This window comes from Melanerpes formicivorus, unplaced genomic scaffold (assembly GCF_026170545.1).
Source record: "Melanerpes formicivorus ecotype bairdi unplaced genomic scaffold, bMelFor1.0.p_v2 SCAF_13, whole genome shotgun sequence".
Lineage (NCBI taxonomy): Eukaryota > Metazoa > Chordata > Aves > Piciformes > Picidae > Melanerpes > Melanerpes formicivorus.
The window spans coordinates 875,867-898,390 of NW_027142365.1; the positions used below are offsets into that span (position 1 = coordinate 875,867).

The window sequence follows — 22,524 nt, forward strand, 5'->3', positions numbered from 1 at the left end:
GTATTTCACATCTTATTAATTTCCAGCTCTGTGGGAGGATGTGCAATCTGTGTGGGTGCCTAGATGGAAGAGTGGCAAATATTACCACAAACAAGCCTTGCTTTTGACTTTCTAAAATCACTCTGTGTTTCTCCTCCCTCTTCCTGCTCAATTTGTCCGCTCTCGATCCCAGCAGCGACGTAGGAAGGCAGGCAGGGTCTGATGAAGCATGTGGGCATCAGCTGTAAAACTGTGCAAGAATGCTTGCTCCCAGGAGGGGAATGCATTTTCCTCGAGTCTAGGAAAGTGTTTGCAGCGTTCAGCCGTGTTGAAAGGTTTCCCTGCAAAGTGCTCATGGAGAGCTGCTGTCTAGGTGCTTAGATGCATGATGCTGGGTAAGGCAATGCACCCTGGTGTACATAGCTACTGTCTTTTCTCCTGGCTCACAAATCAAGGGCTGCTTTCTCCAGGCAGTCACAGCTACTTGCTCACAAGCGTCAGTGCCTGCCAGCAAAACTGTGTGGGGAGTTCTGGGCTCCCTGGGGTTGGCACTGCGTTCACAGGAGACTCAAAGGGTTTGACATCCTTCAGAGACCCAGCTTCAGATCCCACTTCCACAGTCTCCTTACAAACTGAAGCTGTTTTGGGGCATGCTGGATAAATCCCAATGCTCTTTCCTCTTTGATGAAAAAACATCCATTGGTAGGCTGCAAGTGGTTTTGTTGAAGCAGAGAGATGCAGTATTGGTGTGTTGGTGCTTGGGCATCTCGACTGAAGTAGACCTGCTCACCTTTTGATCTTCTTCTCATCACCGTGTTGGCACATTAGCTGGAGGAGGTTTGCTATCATGTTCATAAACTGAATGAGGACTGAGAACATCTTGTGTTTTGTGCTGCACTAGCCACATGTCAGACTGTAAGTGGAAAACCCTCCCTGCCTTCCCACTGAAACACAGCCTCTTCTCTTTCATTTGTGTCCCTGCTTACGACTGCACACTTCAGCTGCTAATCTAACTCCGTGCTGCTAAGTCTGGCCTCATCCTTTGCTTTGAGTTTCATCCAGAAAATCCCACACCCTCGTGGTATTTGCTGGGCTGAATAATTTCTGCTGCAAAACGAAAAACAGCTAGAGCACTATAGAAAAGATGTGACAGGGCTGCTGGCTTGGCTTAGTGGTTTGTTATCTATAGCTCAGATACATAGAGAAACAGCCTGAGACTGTGGAAGACTCACTTTGCATTGCAGTTCTGCTGCCCTCACAGGTTGTCTGTGTCATTTGGCATGATGTGAGGAAGGGGTGGCAGCTGATCTTTCATTTGTATGGAGTGAGGACAGGCTGCAAAACTGGGCAGCAAACCTTTCACTCTGGCATTGTTTGCTCAGCTGTTTGGTGTTACTTGGCCTCTGTGCTGGCAGAGTCAGCAAATGGGACAAAGACTGAATAAGAAGCCAAGAATGAACTACATCCTCATCCTTGATCAGCACAAGGCTAGCAGCAGGCTGGACTGCTTACACTACAGTCAACAGGACAACAGGTTGAGGGAAGTGAGTATTCTCCTTTACTCAGCACACCTTAGATCATATCTGCAATGTTGTGTCCAGTTTGGGACTCTCCAAAACATCAGTGAGCTTGAGAAAAAGGCCAGCAGCATGGCCAGGGCTGGGAGCACTTGCCCTGCTAGGAGAGGTTGAGGGAACAGGGCTTGTTCAGCTGAAGAGACATGGCATTGGAGGGACCTAAGAGCAGCCATCCAACACCTACAAGGAGGTTACAGAGGAGATGGAGCCATGCTCTTTACAGCAGTGTGGAGTGGGAGGACAAAGGACAAGGACAAACTGACAGGGGAGACTGCAACTTTATACAGCATAAATTAGCATCAGGGGCAGTGGTCTACAGGGAAAACATTTTCACTATCAGAGTAAACAGGCAGTGGAGCTGGTTGCCTTATGAGGCTGTGAATTTCCCTACTAGGATCTGCCAAACCTAATTCAATCCACAGTCAGTGCAGAGCTGAAGAACAGCTTACTGCAGGCACCACAAATCCTCATCACAAGCACTGGTTCCCTCCTGCAGGTAGCCTGTGTCTTGCCTGAGGGAAGCACCGATTGCTAGCAAGCAACCTGTGACTGTTTGAAGCTTTAATGGGAAAACCACCATTGTGTAAAAGCAGCTCCCAATGGCAAGCAGGAAGTCTAAAGCTGTATTTCTCCACAAATGAGGTGCTTTGAGTGGCACTGGAGCTTGAAGGTTATCCAAAGGCAGGTAGGAGGCACTGGAGGTCTTTGAGGTTTCCTGAGGGTCGTTCTCATGAAGGAGAAATCAGAGGAGCCCAAAGCAGATGCTTGAGGCAGAGTAAAGGAGGAGGGGAGTCATGTACTGATTCATCCCCTGAGCGCCCGTCACAGTCAGTTCCTGCAGTGCCTCCTCTGAAATTGCCTCTTCCTTATTCATTGTGCATTTTGAAAATAATGAGCTGATGTTTATGGAGATGGAAGGATGGGAGCAAGGAAATGAGCTTCATTTAAGCCAGCTAGCTGCAGAGCCGTGAACACAAAGCTCACTGCTTTCCTCAGCAAGGACTTCTTCAAAACCAGAAGTGAAGATCTTTCAAATGTGAACCTCCTGAGTTCAGAAGAGCTGCTGATGCTGCACCTCGCAGTGTGCTTCCCTCCTGAAGAATCTCCAGGTCCTTTTTCAAGCCTTGCATTTTGTGAGCATGTGACCTCATTGTTTTAATTCATATTAATATTTTGTGAACTCTGCCATCTTGGTGTCAGGATTCACGCAGAATCTTCAGCTCTGGATTAAAGCACAAGAATGGAAGCAAGCTGTAGGTATGGGCATGCAGACAGATGTGTGTGTCTGTATCCACAGCCTGTCTTACAGGCACTTCAGGAGAATGAAACCCAGGAAGAGAGCCTCCATTTCTTCTACTGCTGAGTGAAAGTGAGGAGAACAGAGAGGTGAGGAGAACGGAGAGGTGAGGAGAACGGAGAGGTGAGGAGAATGGAGAGGTGAGGAGAATGGAGAGGTGAGGAGAATGGAGAGGTGAGGAGAATGGAGAGGTGAGGAGAATGGAGAGGTGAGGAGAATGGTCATCAGCAGGGCCCTCTCTGCCTGACATGCCTGCGCTGCTGGTTTCTCCCACGCTGTCCCTTGTGCCTGGCTGCTGGAGGGCACAGCAGAGAGGTGGAGGCTCTGAGGGCTGGGGGCACAGTGAAAGGCTGGGAGATCCACTTTAGGGAGGCAGGGACTTGGGCTTGCTGCAAAGGTGTGTGCCCACAAAGTAGAAGTTGCTAAGGAGCAAAGTTTCACTGACTGGGCTGGTCATGTTAGAGTCTGTCCTCTCCTTAGCATGCCTTCACCCAATTAATTCATTTCCTGAGTGTAATTCATTTTGGTTGCCTCCTGCAAACCTTTGCTAGTCTGTTTATCTTTGTGGTACACAGCACACCAAAGCTTCAGATGAGCATCAAGGGAGGGCAGGACATTCCACATGGCATTCCTGCACGATGCACACCCAAGATGAAATTCTCACTTCTTTAGTTCTTCCAGATGAAGCAAGAGTCCCATCCAGTTTCACTGTAGCATTTTCATTCCTATTCAGATCTGCATTATTAAAGTCCTGCTTAGCTCCTCTGTATCTCTGCTATCCTCCAGCAATAACTAGCTTTAACTAGACAGCACTACACCCCTGGTTCATATTCCTGAATAAAATATCTACTTTCATCTGTATAAGCTAATAAAATGTAGCACAAGGGTTAGAAAGACACTCAGTGCAGAATTCATCTTGATGGAGCACAGTGTAGAAGTGGGACTAATAAACATTATCTGTAAGCAAAAAAAATCCAGCAGCACATAAAGTAGGGAAGATTATTAGAGTGCTGTGATCCTGCAAATGTTCTCATCCCCATTCCTATTAATATTTAATTTATACTAAAGTATTGCAGACACAGCTGTACAGTTCCACAGGGCTGCCTGCTTTAATCACCTTCAGGTAGCACACATTCTGCTTTGTCAGAGGGCCCTGAGTTTAGCTAGGACAATTCAAACAGGAGGTAAAGAGAGTACCTGGTCTTCCAATACTGTATTCTGTTGCTGTCTTGATTAGGACAACCCCACCCCCCCAAACCAACAGTGGGTTAGAAGGCCCTCTGCAGGTACCACAAGGCCTTTCAGGTGGTTTTTCATGTCATGAAAGAGGCAGATTGTCATAGAATCATAGAATGGCTTGAGTAGGAAGGGACCTTAAAGATCCCCTGGTTCAAACTCCCCTGCCACAGGCAGAGACACCTCCTGCTGGAGCAGGTTGCTCAAAACCTCATCCAGCCTGGTCTTGAACACCTTCAGGGTTGAAGCATCCACAGCTTCCCTGGGTAGCATTCCAGTGTCTCAGCACCCTCAGAGTAAAGAACTTCTTCCTAATGTCCAGTTTAAGGGGGAGAAAGGACTGGTCTTGCTCATCTGATTATATGATAACAGCTTCAGAGCTGGAGCTCACCCTCTCAGAGACCTTGTCCAACTCCAGGACCACCTCCCATGGCAAACCTTCATGCTGTGATGCTGTGCAGCAGCATCTCCTTCCTAGCAGATGTGTTTGCACATGCATTTGCAGTACAGCATAGCTCTGCAGGCTGAGTTCCTGCTCCTTGCACGGGAAGGACAGAAGTGGTCAGTGGAGCAGGGTACCTGCTGGCTAGGATTATGGCATGAAAGAGAAACCAGCATTGCAATACATCAGCTGCAGGCTATTTGTGGAGGAGGGAGTTAAGTGTGTGACTCACACTCCACAGTTGAGTTGAAGCAGAGCTCTGCAGATCACATAGGCTGATTGTCCATGGAAAATCCTGACTGGAGGGGAGGGAGGCTCCTGGTGGGCTGCTGTGAAGGGTCAGGAGTGAGCATGATCCTATTTAGCACTTCCAGTTGCAGTGAAGAACTAAGCCCTAAACGATTCTCCTCACATTTGTGGGCAACACAAAGCTTGGAAAATGGTACATTTTGGTTCAGAAAGTACAGGAATGAAAAGCAGTCTTCAGTGTTTGGTACCTTGGGTTTAGTCAGAAGGGTAGCCCTGGGGGGTTGGATTTGATCTCTGGAGGTCCCTTCCAGCCCCTAGCACTCTGTGATTCTATGAATACAGCCAAAAGGCAAATTACAGTTAGGGACTAGTTAAAGACACAAAATTAAGAAGAATAAGGGCTTGAAAAGTTATCAGCAGAGGAGTGATGTCACAGCAGGGGGTGACATCTTTGATACGAATGCTTTAGGTCCTGTTCCTGAGGTGTGCAGCAGAGGATGTGGTTCAGAGAGCACTTGAGGGCTGGGAAAAGTGTTTGATACTGCAAAGCCTAAGCTGGTTTTCAGAGCAGCAAGAAGACCAAGAGATGGCTTCTTGTGTGGTGTGCAAACAAGCAGGGAGAGAAAAAGTAGTCACAAAGGACTCTTTAATCTATTGGACTGAGGTTTAATAAGATCTGGTAGGTGGAAGCCAATGCCAGAGGAATCTGACACAAATCCCCCTCAGAAGGCTGCACAGCTATTGAAAACCCTCACAAGAGGAATAAGGCCATTTTGGTGCTGCTTTCAGATCAAGGCTGATGCTCTTCTAGGAAGATACTCTGTAGTTAAACACTCCTACAGATTGCAGGAGTGGCTGTGGAGCAGTGTAATAGTCTGTGCCACACAGCTGATCAGGCTGTGGTGTTTTGGGGTCAGTCCTGTGCTAGTCTGTTGAACCTTTCTAGAGCTCTTCATGGGGAACGCTGCTGAGCAATGGAGGATTTAAAGCTATTAAAAAAATACTAGGAAAAAAATGTACTATAACAAACAAGTACTGTGGGTAGCAGAGGCCATATCTGCAGCTCTTTGCTGACTGGGCAGAGATAGATCTATGTGATGTTGTTTCTGTGTCATAAGTATCTCCTGTGAGCCTGGCAGCTGCACTGAAAGACAAGAAGCATCTGTGGAAGCCCTTGATTTTCAGCTTGCATGTTGGGCTTCTAGCTCTACAGGAGAGCCACTGCTCCTCCGTGCCAGCCACTGGATTCTTTTGCTTGCTCTAGGGGATGCTTAACATAGACCAATAACTCAAACACTACTGTACAAGGTCCTGAGTAACCTTCTGTCTTTGATCCAGCTTTGGTCACAAGGGCTGGATTAGGCCAGCTCCTAATCTCTCTTTGGAACCTTGGCTGTTCTGGCGTTCTGTGAATCAATCGACACAAAAATTCCCCAGATGCCTGATGAGTTTGAACAGCCTTGCCAGGATTTTCATTCCCTGCAGTGCAATCTACTCCAGGCACCCATTTGCAGAGGAATGTTGTTAATGGTGACAGTATTTTATCAGGTGGAAATTTCACCCCAAGCAGTTATCACTGTTCGTGGGCTCCGTTTCCACTGGCGGCAGCACTGCTCCAGCTCGTGGCAGGCGGAGGTGTTCCTGATCTTACCTGCTGGCAGAGTGGCTTCAGTCTTATCTTTTGCAGACAAGCTGAAGAAGAAACTTTCCTTTCCAATACATATGAAGGCCTTAGCTGTGATACCTGCATGCACAACCACAAGATAAAGTTAATATTTATTCCACAAGTGGAAGGAGAGTGCAGTGCTGATAAAGAGCTGCTTTTTTCAGTGGAGCTGCTAAAGCACTGCTGCTGTCAATCACATTATAAAGTGATTAGCATTTGTTTTATTAGAGTGGGTGCCAACCCCTCAGCAAATGTTACAACTAAACATTACAGTTCTGTGGCTTGCTGTTCCACATTTCACTAACCCCTGCCAGCTTTGCATCAGACAAAAAGGGCTTGGCAGCCCAGCACCTCTTCTTGAGCTCTGCTGGGACAGGGAAGTCTGCATTGTGGATCCAAGAGGAGGATTGTATCCAGAGGATGTGATTAGTCTTTCTTATAGCTAAAGGAAGCAAAATAGTAGGACAAGTTCTTTGTTACCTCTGTGCTGTGCAATTATCTGCAGAGGTAATGAATGCATGGAAATGAGAGCAGAACACATCAAAGGCTGAACCTTTCAGTGTGTCCTCCTCAGTGCCCTCGTGGTTAGAAAGTGCAGCTTTGGATTGTCCTTGTTCAGGATCACTGAACTTCTGTTAGAAAAGGAAGCATAGCTTGGAAGGCTGTTGGTGCAAGTGGTCTGCATGGTTAGTTGATGTGGACTGGAAGAGATGTTTCCACATGCTGAGTGTGTTTATTTGCAGGGAAAACACAAATGTTGGGTATCCCACTAGGGAGTTCCATTTCTGTTAGCTGAAATTCAGGGTGGTTTTATTTTTCCTGTAAATGAAGTTTCCATGTTTGCATGTGATGAGCAATGAGGAGGTAAGACTGAGACTGTGGTGTGATAAAGACATCAAACCATGTCAGTGTTTGCCTTTGGATGTGTTCAGGTGCTTGCTCTTCTGGACACCCTGTCTGGAAGCAGCTGTGTGAACCTCTCCTAACAAGTTCACTCCTGACTTCCACCACCAAAACCTTCTGACAGAAGGAAGTGAAAAGGAAGGGAGAAAAAAAACTCACTCCAAAAGATATGAAAGAAATGGAGGGGCATAAGGATGGTGATGAGTTACAAGTTGTAAAGATGAGATTCCTGTCCCTTCAGCTGCTGGTGTTTGCTTCCTGCACCTTTAATAACGGAGAGGCATGTTGAAGCGCTGTGCGGGAGTGTCCTGTCATGGCAGAAGAGGAAGCAAGCCCTTGCAATTCAACTCGTGAGGGGATCCTTTTGTGCCAAAAGATTGTGTGCATAGTGCCTTAGAGAGTGTTCCACAGATACAGCACTGCCTGGGCTCTTCCTGGGGTTTTTTTCAAGGTATATACTTAACCCACTTTAATTTGAGAAGCACTTGTCTGGAGTGTCCTCTGACAGTGCCGCTGGACCCACAGGCAGCGGCAGCTTTGAGCTGTGTGCACCTTCCCCTGCAGCAACCTCCTCGTAAAGGCCAAGGGAAAGCACAGATGTTAGGCATCTGCTGTGTGAGGCAAGGTGGCTGGGGGGTTATTTATTTTTTTCTAATGGGCAAAAAGACAAAGCAAATAGATGCATCAGGCTGGAGCCATCAGGGTTTGTGCCTCCTGCTTCGCTTGCAGGGCAGGGCATGATTTAATCCAGTTTGGTGAATTCTGAAGCTACATCAAGCTCTCCACAGTCTTCTCTGGGTCTTGGGAATTTTGTTTCCAGGCTGCTGGATCTGCCCCAGCTGTCCTACTGCCTGATGTGTGATGGGGTGGAAAGGGGAACAGAGTGAAGCATCCATCTATGAACATTAAGACATTTATCTTCGTAGTGTTGGTTGTGTTGTTTGCCTTCAGCTGCTGGCTGCTGTTTAGTGCATTTGTTAGTGGTCTGTGCTAGGGATATAGAATAGTTCAGTCCTCACAGGAGACAGCTGCTAGCAGAGTGAATTGTAACTCACACAGCTCCACTAAACCTTTGCTTGCTGCTTTTTGATCCAGAGAAAAGCCTGGCATTCCTCTAGGCTGCCTTCAGTGTGTGGAAGCATTGCAGCTGCTGTGGGCTGCTGAATCTTCTGAGTCCTGTAGGAAATTTCCTAGGTATTGTTTTCTTCAAGTTGCAACTGGATCAGAATGCCTGCTGCCTTGAGGTCAGAAGGAAGGAGGCATTTTGGGTTTCTGGGCTCATTAACAAAGCTGAAAAGGTGCTGTCAACATTTTATAAGCGAGGCTTATCATCCTCTGATCAGAAGTCCAAGGCTTGCAAGTGAACTATGGAGAAGAAAGGAAAGAAGCTCTCTCTGTATCCAGATATGTAGCCACCTCCAAATTTACTTTGGCCTGGATTTGGGCTTTATCTGTGCAAGACTTTCACTGTCTGTAGTGTGACTATTTTAGGAGCAAAAATAGAAGCTTTGGCATAAGGTTTTGCCCAGCTACCTCACTGCTGCTCACTAGAAAATGCCTCTGACATTTGCAGAGGCTGTTGAAATTGTCTGTGAACATTTTCAGTGGGAGAGGATGCCTGTATGGAACAGCACTGACAGGGAGGGGAGCTGGTGTCAGCCTGGCTGGTTCTACTCAGCAGTCTTTGGTAAATGGAGCAGTGGGAGCTGGGAGCAGGAGGGGAGTTGGCTTTTGTACATCCAACTCCACAGCGCTTGGTGAAGCAAACTTTGTAGTGAAATCCTTGAAGTGTTCTTGACCTGTCTAAGGGAAGGATCACCAGGAGTCCATTCTTGCATCTGTTTGCAGTGTAAGCTCCCTGATCAATAGTGCCCTGGAGATCTTTTGTACTGCCCCTTCTGAAGGGTTTCGATAAGGGCAGGGAACTGAATGGCTCTAGGTGTACAGAAGGAAAATAACTACCTGATGATTGGTAAGAAACAAATAATTAGCTTAGCCCAAGCTGGTATGGGCTGAAGGGTTTATGACCTTCAGCCTAAACTGCTGGCAGTGGCAGTCTGAAAGATCCCTTCATTGAGATTGCTGCCACCAAACCCACCTCAGGTTTGAATGAGGAGCTCAGCAAGATTGGTTTGCTTATGGAGAAGGATGTCTGAGGAGCTGCCCTCATCTTTGCCAGGTGAAGGATGTAGAAATTGGAACACATCTCTCAGGAGTAAGTTACTGAAATGGCTCCGTTACCAACACAGGAGATGGCTTCTGCCTGGCCCAAGGGCCTGGAGCTTCCAGAACTCTCAGAGTCTCACACAGGATTCCCTGGTCATGAGCTCTTGATTTTAGTGCCACTGGAGCAAGTGTGTGATGTAGCCTTAAACCTGAGGAGTTGACAGGCAGGAGACATGGCACTGCCAGCTCTCTGGGCACAGACTGAAGGGCTTTAGTGAGTGCTTTGTATGGGCACAGTGTGCTCTGGAAGAGCTCAAGAGTTCCACCGCAGAGGGTCAGAGGTTTCACTGACTCTCTGCAGTTCTGCTCATCTCAGCAGGGGTTGGGGGGGGATTAGTGCAGTAAGTGGTTTATTAGAAGAGATAATTAGCACAAAGCAGATGAGGATTTCATAAATAAGAAGTCTTAGTCTGCATCACTGAAACCTTGCTCCGTGACGTGGCCAAGTCCCCTTGCTGAGCCCTTCGTACCTCAGGTCCCCAGCACTTGGTACATCCACCAGCACTCGCCCAGCACAGGCAAAGCCAGCTGAGGAATAACCATTTCTGATGAGCCCTACCTGGATGATAGGGTGGTGTGAACAAAAGCTCTTCAGAAAGCAACACACACACAGTCTGAGTGTCTTCTGCAGTGGCAGCTAGCAGGCAGCTGGACGGATGCAGGCAGCGGGGCAGTGAGCTGGGGAGCCAAGAGGCACTGGGGAAAAGAAAACCTCAGCTGGTCTGACAGAAGACTCCAGCTACAGTCCTAGACACTGGCTGCAGGCACAGAAAGCTTTTTGATCTATAGTCCACCAGGAAATTGAGCTTTTGTCAGGTGGGAATTTAGACTTGCAGGTGAAAGGAGAAAATAAAGCAGATGTATAGCATGAAAAATGTCAGAATCTGGGCTACATTGAAAGAAATCATTTTGTGTGCTCCTTCCAGGCTTACCTGCAGATTGGCAGACAAAAGCTACTTCAAATCAATACATTCTCATCAAAGCAAGTCATATTTTTAGACTCTTTCCATGTTATTAAATATGCATGAGGCTGCCAAGTCCAGTGCTGCCCACATGGGCATGAATGAGTGGTTCTGATTGCAGTGGGAAACCTATTGGGCTCCTGCTGCCTCCCAGAGCTTGGAGCCTCCCTTTGAATGGCATGTGACCCCCCCTCACCTTCCTCAGCCTGCCTGGAGGTGAAGGCAGCACAGTATAGCACCTGTGGGTGGAGCCAGAAGAACTTTTTCAGCCACTGTAGGACTCCCTTTACCCACGTGGCATTAAGGCTAACCTAGCAAACTACTGTAGGGAGTAGGTTGGTCATGACCCACCTGCCTTTGCTTGCTGGGGGCAGTTCTTGCCAGGCTCTGAGGGAGAACACACTTGACTCCTTTTCACAGCCTGCTTTTCTAGCCACACATCTGGTGATTTTGTGTCACATTAGTTTGCCACAAGAGGAAACCACTTGCAAACTCTTGGGAAAATCACAAGGAAGCTGTGCCTTCCCAATCCCATTTTTGGCAGTAAATGCAATCTGGGAAGGAAAAAGGACAGCACTGCTGCCCTGATCACTCAGTCCACACCACTGCCTGAGCACTGGCTTGTTCATCTGCTGTCAGGATGTCCTCAGGTAGGAATATTGCCACTCATTAAGCATTGATTAGCCCAGGTGAGGATTTGAAGCCAGGCACTCCTCCAGAGCAACAGAAGCAGTCCTGCAGCACAATCTCCCCCAGGCATCAGTGCTGGCTCCAGTCCTATTCAATATCTTTATCAGTGACATTGATGAGGGGACAGACAGACAGACAGGCCTTAGTTATTGATGTTCTCTCTTTGTCATCTTTCCTGATGTGGAAACAAAAGCTGTGCTCAGTGTTTGTGTGTGTGCCTGGGTATCAGGCATGAAGTGTAGGTCCCCTTCTGTCCTGGCATGCTGCCATGCACCTCTCATCACTAACTTGTCACTTGTAGTAGAATCCCAGCAGTTTACCAGCTCAGAGTGGCATGGCCACTGCTGCTCCAGACAAAGCAGGCAAGACACAGTCCCTGCACCACGGGAGGGCAATGCACTTCACGAGAGCTTAACCTCTTCTCTTTATGCTGTAGCTCTCCTATCACAATAAAAAGTCTGGAACAGAACAGTTTGCCAGGATGACTCAGTGAAGCCACGAAGTGAGAGATACTAGGAATGAAAACCAAACCCACTGTGGCTGCCAGGGCAGGGTCCTTCACCCTGCCACTCGCACGCTCAGCAGACAGGTTGGGGGCAGGGAGTTTGGGGGCTGTGTTTTCTGTTCCTGGGACAGAGTATGGATAGGACGTGAACATTTGGTGTGGCTTTATGTATTTACTGAAATCATGCATTGCATCTCAGGATGTGACTTCCAGAGCAGCGGCCCCATGCTTTGCTCACTGTTTCCAAGCTGAAGCTCCCAGCCAGCAGCGTGAACCAGGACACTCTGTCCCTCGGCTTCAGATCCGCTTGTGGCATTGCTTCTTTTCCTGGCTGCTGGGCTTCCCTTGGCTGTTTGCAACCAGGCCCTCCCCTCATCTATTTATATGGAGCCAGCCTTCCACAAACAACCCTTGGACCATGTAGCTTAATTCTTCCTGGAGCTGGCAGTGCAGGCAGCAGAGGGGCAGTAGCTGCAGTGGTCTCCAGGCAGGTCATCAGCCTGAGCTGTGCCTCCTCTTCACTCGGTAAGAGCATGGCTGTTGCATACCAGCTTTAGTACTGCCTGTAGCTGTCTGTGGGTCAAAGCTTTGCTTGAAGGCAGCTGTGACTTCCAGCAAAGCAGGCAGAGCTCATTGCAGTGTTCTGCCTGATCTGCCTGCAAACAGAGCTGGTGGCATCTCACTGAAAATTATGCTTTACCAACAACAGTGCAGAGAAGTGAAGTGCATGTGGGAGAAGAGCTTGGAGATGCTGATGAAGATGGTTAAGTTTCTGCTTCTGCCTTGGATCAGAGGCCAAATGTCTCAACCTATGCCCTAAGCTTCTACCAGGACACTTCCAGCCATTTTGGGGGTAGGCAGGACAGGAGGAGGAGCTTTCAGTTGACATTGCCTTACTTGATACTCATAATCAAGCATCAGTTTGCCCTGGGATTTGAATCCAAGGCTACATCTATATTCATATATCAAATAGCATCAGAGGGCATAACTGGATGCTGGAATTCCTTCCTCTGTGCTGCTGAATCGTTTGAGCAGTCCCTGGGATAACCTGCATGCTCCCAAGCATGGTTCAGGAGGTGGCACAGGCCACTGCAGTGTGCATACAGCCACCCTGCATTGGCAAGTAATGGTATGGATGCTGGCTGGCATCAGTGCCAGGGACACCTCTGGGCATGTGTCATTTCCTAGTGTAGATGCAGCCCACCAGCTTCACTTCCTTGGCCCTTGTGAGGAGTCTCTGACATTTGCTCAGTAGCTGCTTCAACCCAAAGTGCAGATACAGAGCAGTCCAAAACAGGAGGGCTGAGCATTGTGTCCCCAGAAGTCAGGGCAAGGACTTTAATCAAGAACTCCCTGGTCTTCTGCAGGAGGGCACCAGCCATCAGACAGTAAGTGTTTGCTGAGGCAATCTGGCCTCACATTGCAGTGATTCAACTGTTTTATGGTGAATTTTGATAGCATGTGAGTCAGAGGTACAGGAAAGAGAATGGCCTTCCAGCCTGGTGAGTGGGCATGCTCTTGGGAGGGGAAACTCCAGGGCATTGCCTCTGCTTTGAGAGTGTTCAGCAGTACCTGGGAGAGGAGACAGAGCACATCAGACAGGGGCGAGGTGGTAACCAGAGTGGGTTTGGATTCCTCCTGAAGCAGGAAGGTGAGAGAATTGCAGCACTGGAGCTGTGTTCTGGTTGAGTGCTTTTATGCCACAGCCCCTGGCAAGGAGATTCTCAAAACTGCAAATCTGATGCAGCTCTCCTTACAGCATCTCAGGAAAAGAACTGGTGTGTGATTTCCAAGTGTGAAGGTTGGGTTGCCTGTAAGCCTACAGGTCCCAGGAAGGAGTGGTGGTGGTGGCAGATGCTTGTTTCTGTGAGGAGGAGGAGGAAACAGGAAAGGTGGTTTGATCCAGATCGGAGGAGTTTTGACTGCTGTGCTGCAGACTGTTCTTTGTTTCAGTGTGGGGTAACAGCAGCCCACCCCTCTGCCTTGGAAGCTGCCTCACACTCCCCAGTCCATCAGCAAGCACTGGGGAAAATACAACAGGTCCTGCCTTGTTACATCCAAAAAAGGCTCAACAGAGTCCCCAAGAGCTGACTTGAGAGGCCCAAAACAGAAGTTTCCAGGAGCTCCCAGCTGGTTTGTGTGATTTCTCCGACTCCCCAACCACCACAAACACGCACAAGGAGCTTTTCCTCAGCTGGCACACTGTAGCTGTGGCAGGTGGTGGTTCCCAATTCACCTGCTCCTGCCTTCAGAGAATCTCAGAACCTTAGGGGTTGGAAGGGACCTCTGAAAGTCACCCAGTCCAACCCCCCTGCCAGAGCAGGATCAGCCTAGAGCAGATCACACAGGAACACATCCAGGTGTGCCTTGAAAGTCTGATGAGACAGAGTCTCCACCACCTCTCTGGGCAGCCTCCTCCAGTGCTCTGCCACCCTTAGACTAAAGAAGTTCCTCCTCATATTTAAAGGGAACTGCCTGTGTTCAAGCTCATGCCCATTACCTCTTGCCTGTCACTGGGGACCACTCAGAAGAGCCTGGCCCCATCTGCCTGGCACCCACCCCTTAGATACTTGTCAGCATTGATCAGATCCCACTCAGCCTCCTCTCCAGGCTAACCAGCCCCAGCTCTCTGAGCCTTTCCTCGTATGAGAGGTGTTCCTGTCCTCGGAGAAGCTGAGTAGTGATCAGCATTCACAAGTGCAAGCAGGAAATCCCTCACTTACTGATCTTTAGTGTTCTAAGAGGCAGGATTTAGCAGTGCTGCCGTGGAACAGGAGTGCTGCAGCTGAGCAGTGCAGAGGGAGTCACCTCCTTGCCTCGGTGGAATCTCCTCTCTGTCCTGCCTGAAGTCTTTGGGAAGCTGCTTCCAACATAAAACACTTAGCATCTGTAACAAGAGAGCAGAGCATCCATCAAACATGGAAAGATCAAGAACTGTGACTCCCTGCAGAGTAACTGTTTAGAGGAAGCAGCTGAGTAGTGGTGAACACCCTCAGATCTTCGACTTCACCCAGTGCACGCTGCCAGGACCGTTTGTAGTCAGGTGATGATTCATTCTGGTGGATGTGGGAAAGCTTTTGTGCTTCTGCTTGAAAGGTACTGCTCTGGTGTTTGTTTGAGAGGCACCCCGTGTGCTTCTGCCTTCTCTGAGACCAAGACAAGCACAGACATGAATCTGAGTGGGGATGGTTGGATGGTTTTTGCTAACAGGGTGAGCCTGGTTGTGGAGCTTAGGCCACTGGAAAGAAGCATAGAAAAGTCTGGGCTGGAAGGGACCCCCAAAGGTCACCCAGTCCAACCCCCTCTGCAGTCAGCAGGGGCATCCTCAACTGGATCAGGTTGCCCAGAGCCCTGTCCAGCCTCACCTGGAGTATCTCCAAGGACTTGGGAGCTGAGCACTAAAGTTCCCTAAACTTCAGTGATAATTTGTCCCTTCCTGGATACCAGGAGTATTCACTGGGCATGCTCATGCCCAGGAATCAGGCACCACCATGGTTTTGAGGACAAAGTCACTGAAACAGCTCACCACTCTGAAAGGCTCTTCACCCCAAGCTCTAAAACAGCCTTTAAACTTCAGCCCATCTGCTTCCAAAGGTTTGGGTAGATCAAAACTTCCTTGATGGCTTTTCCTCACTGCCCAGCCTTGGTAGCTTGGCAGAGTCAAGAGAGAAGCACTGCAGGGGCAGCCCCTGAGGCCTTCTTTTCTCCTTAGAAAACAGCTAAGGAAAAGGTTGGATGCTTCTGGCAGATCCCATGCTGAGGCAACACAAAGATGTTCTGTGCTACATAAAGAGTCAAACCCTCCTCCTTCCTGAGGCCATTTCCTCATGCCTTTTGGTGGCCTTCATGCTCCCAGCAGAACCTTTGTCTTGTTCAGCAGGTGGTGATGGGTAGAAAATGCAGGTGATGCCTCCTTGAAGGGTTCTTGGCAGGAGCAAACCTATTCTGAGTGCAAATGTTTTGGGAGCATTACCTGCTAGGTGGCTGCTGCCTGTGTTCCTGACATATGATGTGGCTTTTCTTAAGGTGATTCTATCCCAGCTCAAAAAAAACCCAAAACCACCCACCCCTGGTTTTGCTTCTAATTAGCAAAGTGCCTTCCACAGTTATTTGTGGGAGGAGTAGGTCATTGTCTCGGAAGCATCAAACTCAATGGGAAGAACATCCAAGAAGAGGTGATTTTTCCTCTGGAAATAGGATGAGCAGGCAGCATCCAAATGAAATGAAATCACACACAGAGTTGCTGTTTTATGGAAATTGCCTTCCCTTTTCCAGAGGCAGAAGTCCTCCACTGGGAGCTGGAGAGCAGCAAACAGCCTGGGAGCACAGCATGGGAATGTCTGTGTCTAGCATCAGCGGAGCTGCTGCTGCCTGCTCTGGCTGGGCAGCGCTCTCTGGGCAGCACTCAGCTCCGCTTTAAAGAGGATGGATGTGGAAGTGATCACAACGGCTCCAGCTGCACTCTGCTGCAGTGCTGTCAGGGGAAAGCATGTTGATAATTGTTTTTTAATAATCTGATAGGGAAATAACATGCAAATCTCCTGCCTGCAGCGCTGCTGCTGCTGCCCTCCTTAATTCTGCCCTCTCTGAATGCTTCCCAGGGTGCTGAAGGTGTTCCTGTCCCGCACGGCTCAGCGCATCCCCTACATGACGGGCGGGCGAGTGATGAGGATGCTGGCTGTTATTCTCCTGATAGTCTTTTGGTTCCTGGTTGGCTGGACTTCTGCAATAACCCAAAATTTGGAGAGAAACATCCCCCTCATCGGCCAAGGGCAGACGTCTGACCACCTGATCTTCAACATGTGCCTCCTAGACCGCTGGGATTACATGATGGCTGTCGGTACGTTCGTCTCCTGCCTCCCCTTCAGTGCCTACAACAAATCCTTGGGTTGGCTTTTCCTTTCTCTTCTCTTAGAATGTCTTGAAGAGTTTTGTCAGACTGCCTAATGTCACCTGAAAAGGCTTCTAGGGATATAGCATGTCAAGGGATGGGGTTTTGAATGGGCTGAGAAGCAAAATGTGATGAAGGTGTGCTGAGGCTTTTATGACTTTCAAAGGTTTGTAACTTGGATTGCAGGGACAGAGCGATGGGTGCTCAGGAAACGGCATCTTGGAAAGCAGAAGGTCTTCTGTACTGTTCAAGTGAGAAATGGTAGCTAGGCTAAGGAAAGCCTTTTGCACTGCACAACTGAGCAGAGCTCTTGGGCAAGGAAGGAAAGAACTTGCCAGGACCAATTGTTCATAACCTTGCAGAAATTGGTGTCAAAGCAATGGGGATAGAAAACCCACATCAGACCTCCCACCCCGACCTTGAACCTGTCCAACCTGGCCCTGAACACCTCCAGGGAGCGGCTATCCACAGCCTCCCTGGGCAACCTGTTCCAGTGTCTCCCCACCCTCACTTCTTCCTAATCTCAGCCTCAATCTGCCCTCGTCCAGCTCAAAGCCACTGCACTCCAAGGCCTTTATTTAAAATGGTGAATGACAACTGCTGGGTGCTAATTTCTGCAAGGTGGTTATTTCATGTGAAAACCAGAGGCTATGTTGGCATGTCCTCTCTCACCTGCAGCCCTTGCCGGAGCATCTCCCTCTTTCACTTGGCAGTCCATGATTTACTGAAGTGCAGAGAGGGAGTTTTCAAGGTTGCAGATTAGTGGAGTGAGAATCAGCAAGGCTCTGTTAGAAACTCGTCATGAGATGAATCCTTTCTGCTACCAGAGATTAGTTGAGTTAGGATTTATGAAGCAGTTTCCATACTAATCATGCTACTTAGACTCTATCTCCAGAGGCTTTTATTGCAGTGATATTTTATATTTATGTGTCCATTTAGTTTAAGAGGATGCTCTGTGTGGGAGGAGCAGGGCTTAGCCACACAGCCTGTCACCACTCCTGGCGCTGCCTCTGTGCCCTGTGATGTGCTGATGAGAAAAATTAGCATCCAGCCTCTCTTAGTTTCTCTGCACAGCACGGTTTGAGTGCACGTTCTCTGAGCTTGGGTACTTGTGGGCAGCTTATTTGTTCCTTGCCTGGAACAATTTAATTTCCTTTGTTGTGTTACTCTCTTTATTTCCTTTGGTTTTGTTTCTGCATCACTTTCAAGGCTGGGGCATCCATCACACTGAGAAGCTATGGGTGACAGCCTGAGATTTGGGAGAAGAACCTGAGGCTTGAAAATGCTCAGGCACAGAGCTCTTTTCCTATGGCCTGAGTACTTTCTATAGCTCTGCCTGTCACAACCAGCTTCCAAGTCAGAAAAAAGACCCCAAGCAAGAAACTTTCTGGTACCTAGTGGCTGGCAGTGTCACAAATTGAACTATTTTTCTTGTACCAAGGGGAAAATACTGTGAGTGAAGCAGATACCCACACAGGATCTAAAAGAACTTCCCAGGAACTGGAAGAATAAAGCATAGTAAGTGTGATGAGCAGAGCCCCAAGAGCAGAGGAAGGCAGAGGTGCACAGGCATGCACAAGCACAGACAACAAGCAGAGGTGAAATCTTGGCAGGGGAATATTCCTGACTTGGGCAGGGTCAGGGCTTCACCAAGCACCAGCAGGATTTGAACTGTAGGGGTTTTAATCCCCAGATGCATTCTGTGTGTTGCCAATGTTTCCTTTATACCAGAAGTGAATGCCAGGTGTGAGCTCTGCACAGGGAGGCGTTTGGCTCCTGGCTGGCCAGAGCTGTGCTGCTCCCATGCAGCTGGCCTGAGACGCTGCCCAGTGATGGGTGAGTGATGCTTTGGGTCTTGGGCATCAGGGGGATTTCAGCCATGAGGCTGCATCATGATTACTGCATGCCCTCAGCCAGGGAAAGGAACACAGTGAGCATTACAGACTGTTCCCAGCAGAGCTCCCTCCCACTGTTCAGTTGTTGACACTTAACCTACATAATGTCTGCATCTAAAGAGGGCAGCAGTTGCCAGGACAGGCTCTGGGCATTAAGGCTGCCTGGACAGTTTGGATCTGGGGCATTGTAATACAGCCTTACAAGGCCTGTCATTACATTTTCTGCAGGCCCTCTGGGGCATTCAGTGAGTGATGATTATTTCTTTGTGTTATGCCCATTTGGGGTGGCCCTATGCCATGTTCAGGGTGTGCTGTTCAGAGCATGCCATGGCAAAGGGACTGTGTGGTTCCAAGTGGGGCGTTTTAAACCCTGCTCTGCTTAGCACTGATGTGGAAAGATTAGAGCCAAAACTGTCAACAGCAGCTATCTATTTTGAGTGTCTGTCTTGAGACATCTAGAGACCAGTTTTTCAGAGGACAGCCAGGAGGTGCTTGTCAGAACTCAGCACTGGTGAGGATCTGCCTTCAGTTCTCACCTTAGGTACTTTAAGAGTGTAGCATGTAAAAACAGTGATCACTGTGAAAAGTTCATTCTCAGGGGTAAGCCCAGGCTGCTGCATGTGTTCCTGGCACGAGTGAGACTCCTGGGTGTGTTGCTCACACTCAGTTCAGTGTCTGTGGCTGCACTGCCATGCAAAACCATCTCTAGGCTCACAGGCAGGTCAGGATGTCCCTTGCATTGCAAGGCAGACTTGTGCCTGTGTGGGGAATGGGTTGCATTGTGCCCCCACCAGCCTGTGGACCTCTGCTCTTCTTTCTCAGCCCTGCACAGCCACAGGCCATGGAAGTTTGGGTAGGAAAAAGAAGTCAGGATTTGATAACATTCTTTCTCTACACACAGGTCCCTATTGCTGTGCCTGGGTAATTAAAATGAGGTTCTGAGAGAGAGCTAAGTCTCTGGTAATTTATAACTTGCTAGGAGTAACTCCACACTGGAGACTCACACGTGTGAGCACAGCTCACTGAAACACAGGAGAAGCCTTCTTCAGCTAAGAGGAGAACTTCTCCTGTGACATGGTGCAGCTCTCCAGGTGGGAGATTGGATGCAGTGGGGCAGAAAGAGACTGTGCTGGCTGGCAACACAGTGCAATCCAGGACACAAATCTTCCCCTCTTTCAAAATGCTGTGTGCTTGGCTGCAGCTGGCACCCTGAGTGAATGAGCAGGGGGAGGAGCTGTGCTCTCAGATCCAGAGCTCACTTCATTCCAATAAAGGGGATTTGAAAGTTAGACATTAGTCCAATGAAATGAAGTGTGGAGGAGAAGTAGGTGAGTTGTAGCTGTGAGAGCTGTAATCAGTAATTTATGTCTAAAGCCTGAGGACAAAAAAGGTCCAGCTGGTGGAACAGTGCTGTTTTGCCAGCACTGCAAAGTTCAGAATAGCAAATGAACTTAGTCAGGGTGCAGCTGTAATCAGCTTTCCCTCACCAGTGTAGGGAAAGGACACAGAACATGCCACCTCCTGTGCCTGTGCTTGGTCTGCAGACATGGGGTTCAAGTAAATCAGTGTGGCCAGACACAGAACCCCAGAGAGTCATGGAAATGAGCTTTAGTCATAGAATAGGATCATAGAATCAATAAGGTTGGAAAAGACCTCAGAGATCATCAGGTCCAACCTGTCACCCAAGACCTCATGACTACTAAACCCTTCAGGAGTGTCATTTTCTGCAGGTGTCTCTTGGACAGCAGTGCAAGCAAGCCCAGGGCTGGACCTTCTGACTCAGGGAGCCCCTTTCAGCAGCTGTAGCTCTAGCTGTAGCCGTCCCCAGCAAGAGGCTGGCCTGAAGGAGCACAAGAGAAAGGCATTTCTGGTAGGGTGGGAGATTGAAAAGCATCCAGGACAGCCTGAATTAACTCACCCTCCCAACCATGGCAGGAAGGAAACAGAATTTAGGATTTAAGCTCTTCACAGATATGGGCAAATTTCTCTCTGCTGTCATCTTGCAGTGACAGGGTGGCATTACCCTCATTTTACACAGCCAGAGCTGAGGCACAATAAGATTAGGGTTATATGGTGCATTTAATTGGATGCTCATTTGGCAGTACCCTTGGCTCAGTTACAGAGCTGAGTCAAGTCTATGTGCAAGATGTTATGTATGGTCTCACTGGCTACAAGCACAGCCCTCTGTGCTCAGTTCTGCTGCCAGTCACATCAACAGTGCAACCCAATGTTTGAGCTGGCACCCACATAGCAAGAGGAATGCTCCCTGGGACCATTTCTGCAAAGCTGGGCTTGAGTGGAGACTTTTTTCCTATGGACAGGAGCCTGGGGGACAGGGGAAGTCAGACCTCAGTTGTGCACAGAACAGCTTTTTGCCTCCTGCAGTCCTTCCTCTCATTCACTAGACATCAAAATGTCATTTGCAGCAAATTGGAGAGCTTTATTCATTAGCCAGCCTTGATTTATCTCTGCAATTGCTCTGTCACATGCATTAAATGATGGTCTCTTAAGAAGGGTTGTAGTGAACTGAAGGTTATACATGGAGAAAGAGAGCAAGTTAAGGCTGCACAGTTGGCATTTTAACTTAGTGCTGGACAGCAAAGCTGCAGAGGAAGGGATGAAGAACTTCCCTGGGGACTCTGAGCAGAGATGGTGTGTAAGCCATGTCAGAAACCCAGCTTCACACTCTTGACTGTTCATGTTTCCTTACATCACCTTTGCTTTTCTGAAGCTCTCCTCAAGGCATGCCCTTGCTGCCTTCACTCCATTCATCATCTGTGGGTGTTCTCTTCCTGCACCCACTCAAGTGTAGGGAGGCTTTCAAGGACTTTTCCCAATGATTTTCCTCAAAAGAGAGGAAGGTGACTTTGGTCACTGTCTTCAGTTCATCATCTCTTGCTCTGCAGTACTGAGCAGTCAGGCAGAGCACAGACATCTGCAGAGCAGGCAGTGAGAGAGGGTCTGGGTGAACATGGAATTTACTTGTGCTGAGGCCTGGGCAGGCAGGAGCAGACCAGTCTGCCTTTGCCACACTGTGCAAAGCATGGCACAACCCAGCTGATGGGCACTGAAATAAAATGGCACAGAAACTGCCTTGGGACAGGGCTCTGCACAGACAGTTGCTTCTTTAGCAAAGCCCAGTGAATCTATTAACCCAGATCTTCAGAGGAGGTTTGGTGAGTCAGCAGTACCAACCTTGGGTCTGTTCTCCTGTGCACAGCAGATAGGTTTCACATACTGAGGTCATTTGCCACAGAACCACAGACCGGTAGGGGTTGGAAGGAACCTTGAAGACCATGTAGTCCAACCTCCCTGCCAGAGCAGGATCACCCAGAGTAAATCACTCAGGAGCACATCCAGGTGGGTTTGGAATGCCTCCAGAGATGGAGACTTCAGAGATGGAGGCTGCCTCGCTGGGACTTCACATTTTCTGTCCAGAGGGATGTTGAAACTTCTTTGTCTGCTAGGCATTCCCATCGTGTTTCAGAAGGAGGAAAGGAGGTATTCCATCTTCTTGTGCTCAGTAAGTGAAATGGGATAGGTGTGATAAATCACAGAACATCAGGGGTTGGAAGGGACCTTGAAAGATTCTTTAGACCAGCCCCCCATGTAAAGGAACAAGATCACATCTTTTGAGCTCTGAATCTGAGGGGTTTGGGCAGGTTTGCAGCATGGTAGGATAGTCCTTTAGCAGTCAAGAAGGCACTCTTCTGCACCAGGCTTTGGGTGGAAAACTGCTCAGCAAGCCAAAGAGACATTTCATATCACATCTGATGGATTTCAATCATCCCAGGTATTTGGCACAGTCAGCAGTGTGCCACAGACAGGACTAACCACACCTCAGAGATGAGTGGTACCTTAGGAACCTGCTGGATGGAGGCCAGCTCTGCTCCTGTGTCTGCCTGTTTGAAGTTGATTCTGTCTGTGGACTTTGTTGTTGTGGCAAGTGCCTTCGTGTGTCACCAGAAAGGCCATCCTAGCATAAAGCAAAACTGCATCTTCAGGC

At 48.7% G+C, this 22,524-nt stretch overlaps 1 protein-coding gene across 1 annotated transcript in view; it reads left to right on the forward strand.

Moving 5' to 3' along the window:
• The window catches only part of GPR158 (G protein-coupled receptor 158), a 124,065-nt gene that overhangs the window by 88,705 nt on the left and 12,836 nt on the right, over nt 1–22,524 (forward strand). The window contains exon 7 of the mRNA XM_068145757.1: nt 16,334–16,572. Within this exon, the coding sequence (XP_068001858.1) occupies nt 16,334–16,572 (239 nt within the window). The remainder of the gene's footprint in view (nt 1–16,333; nt 16,573–22,524) is intronic.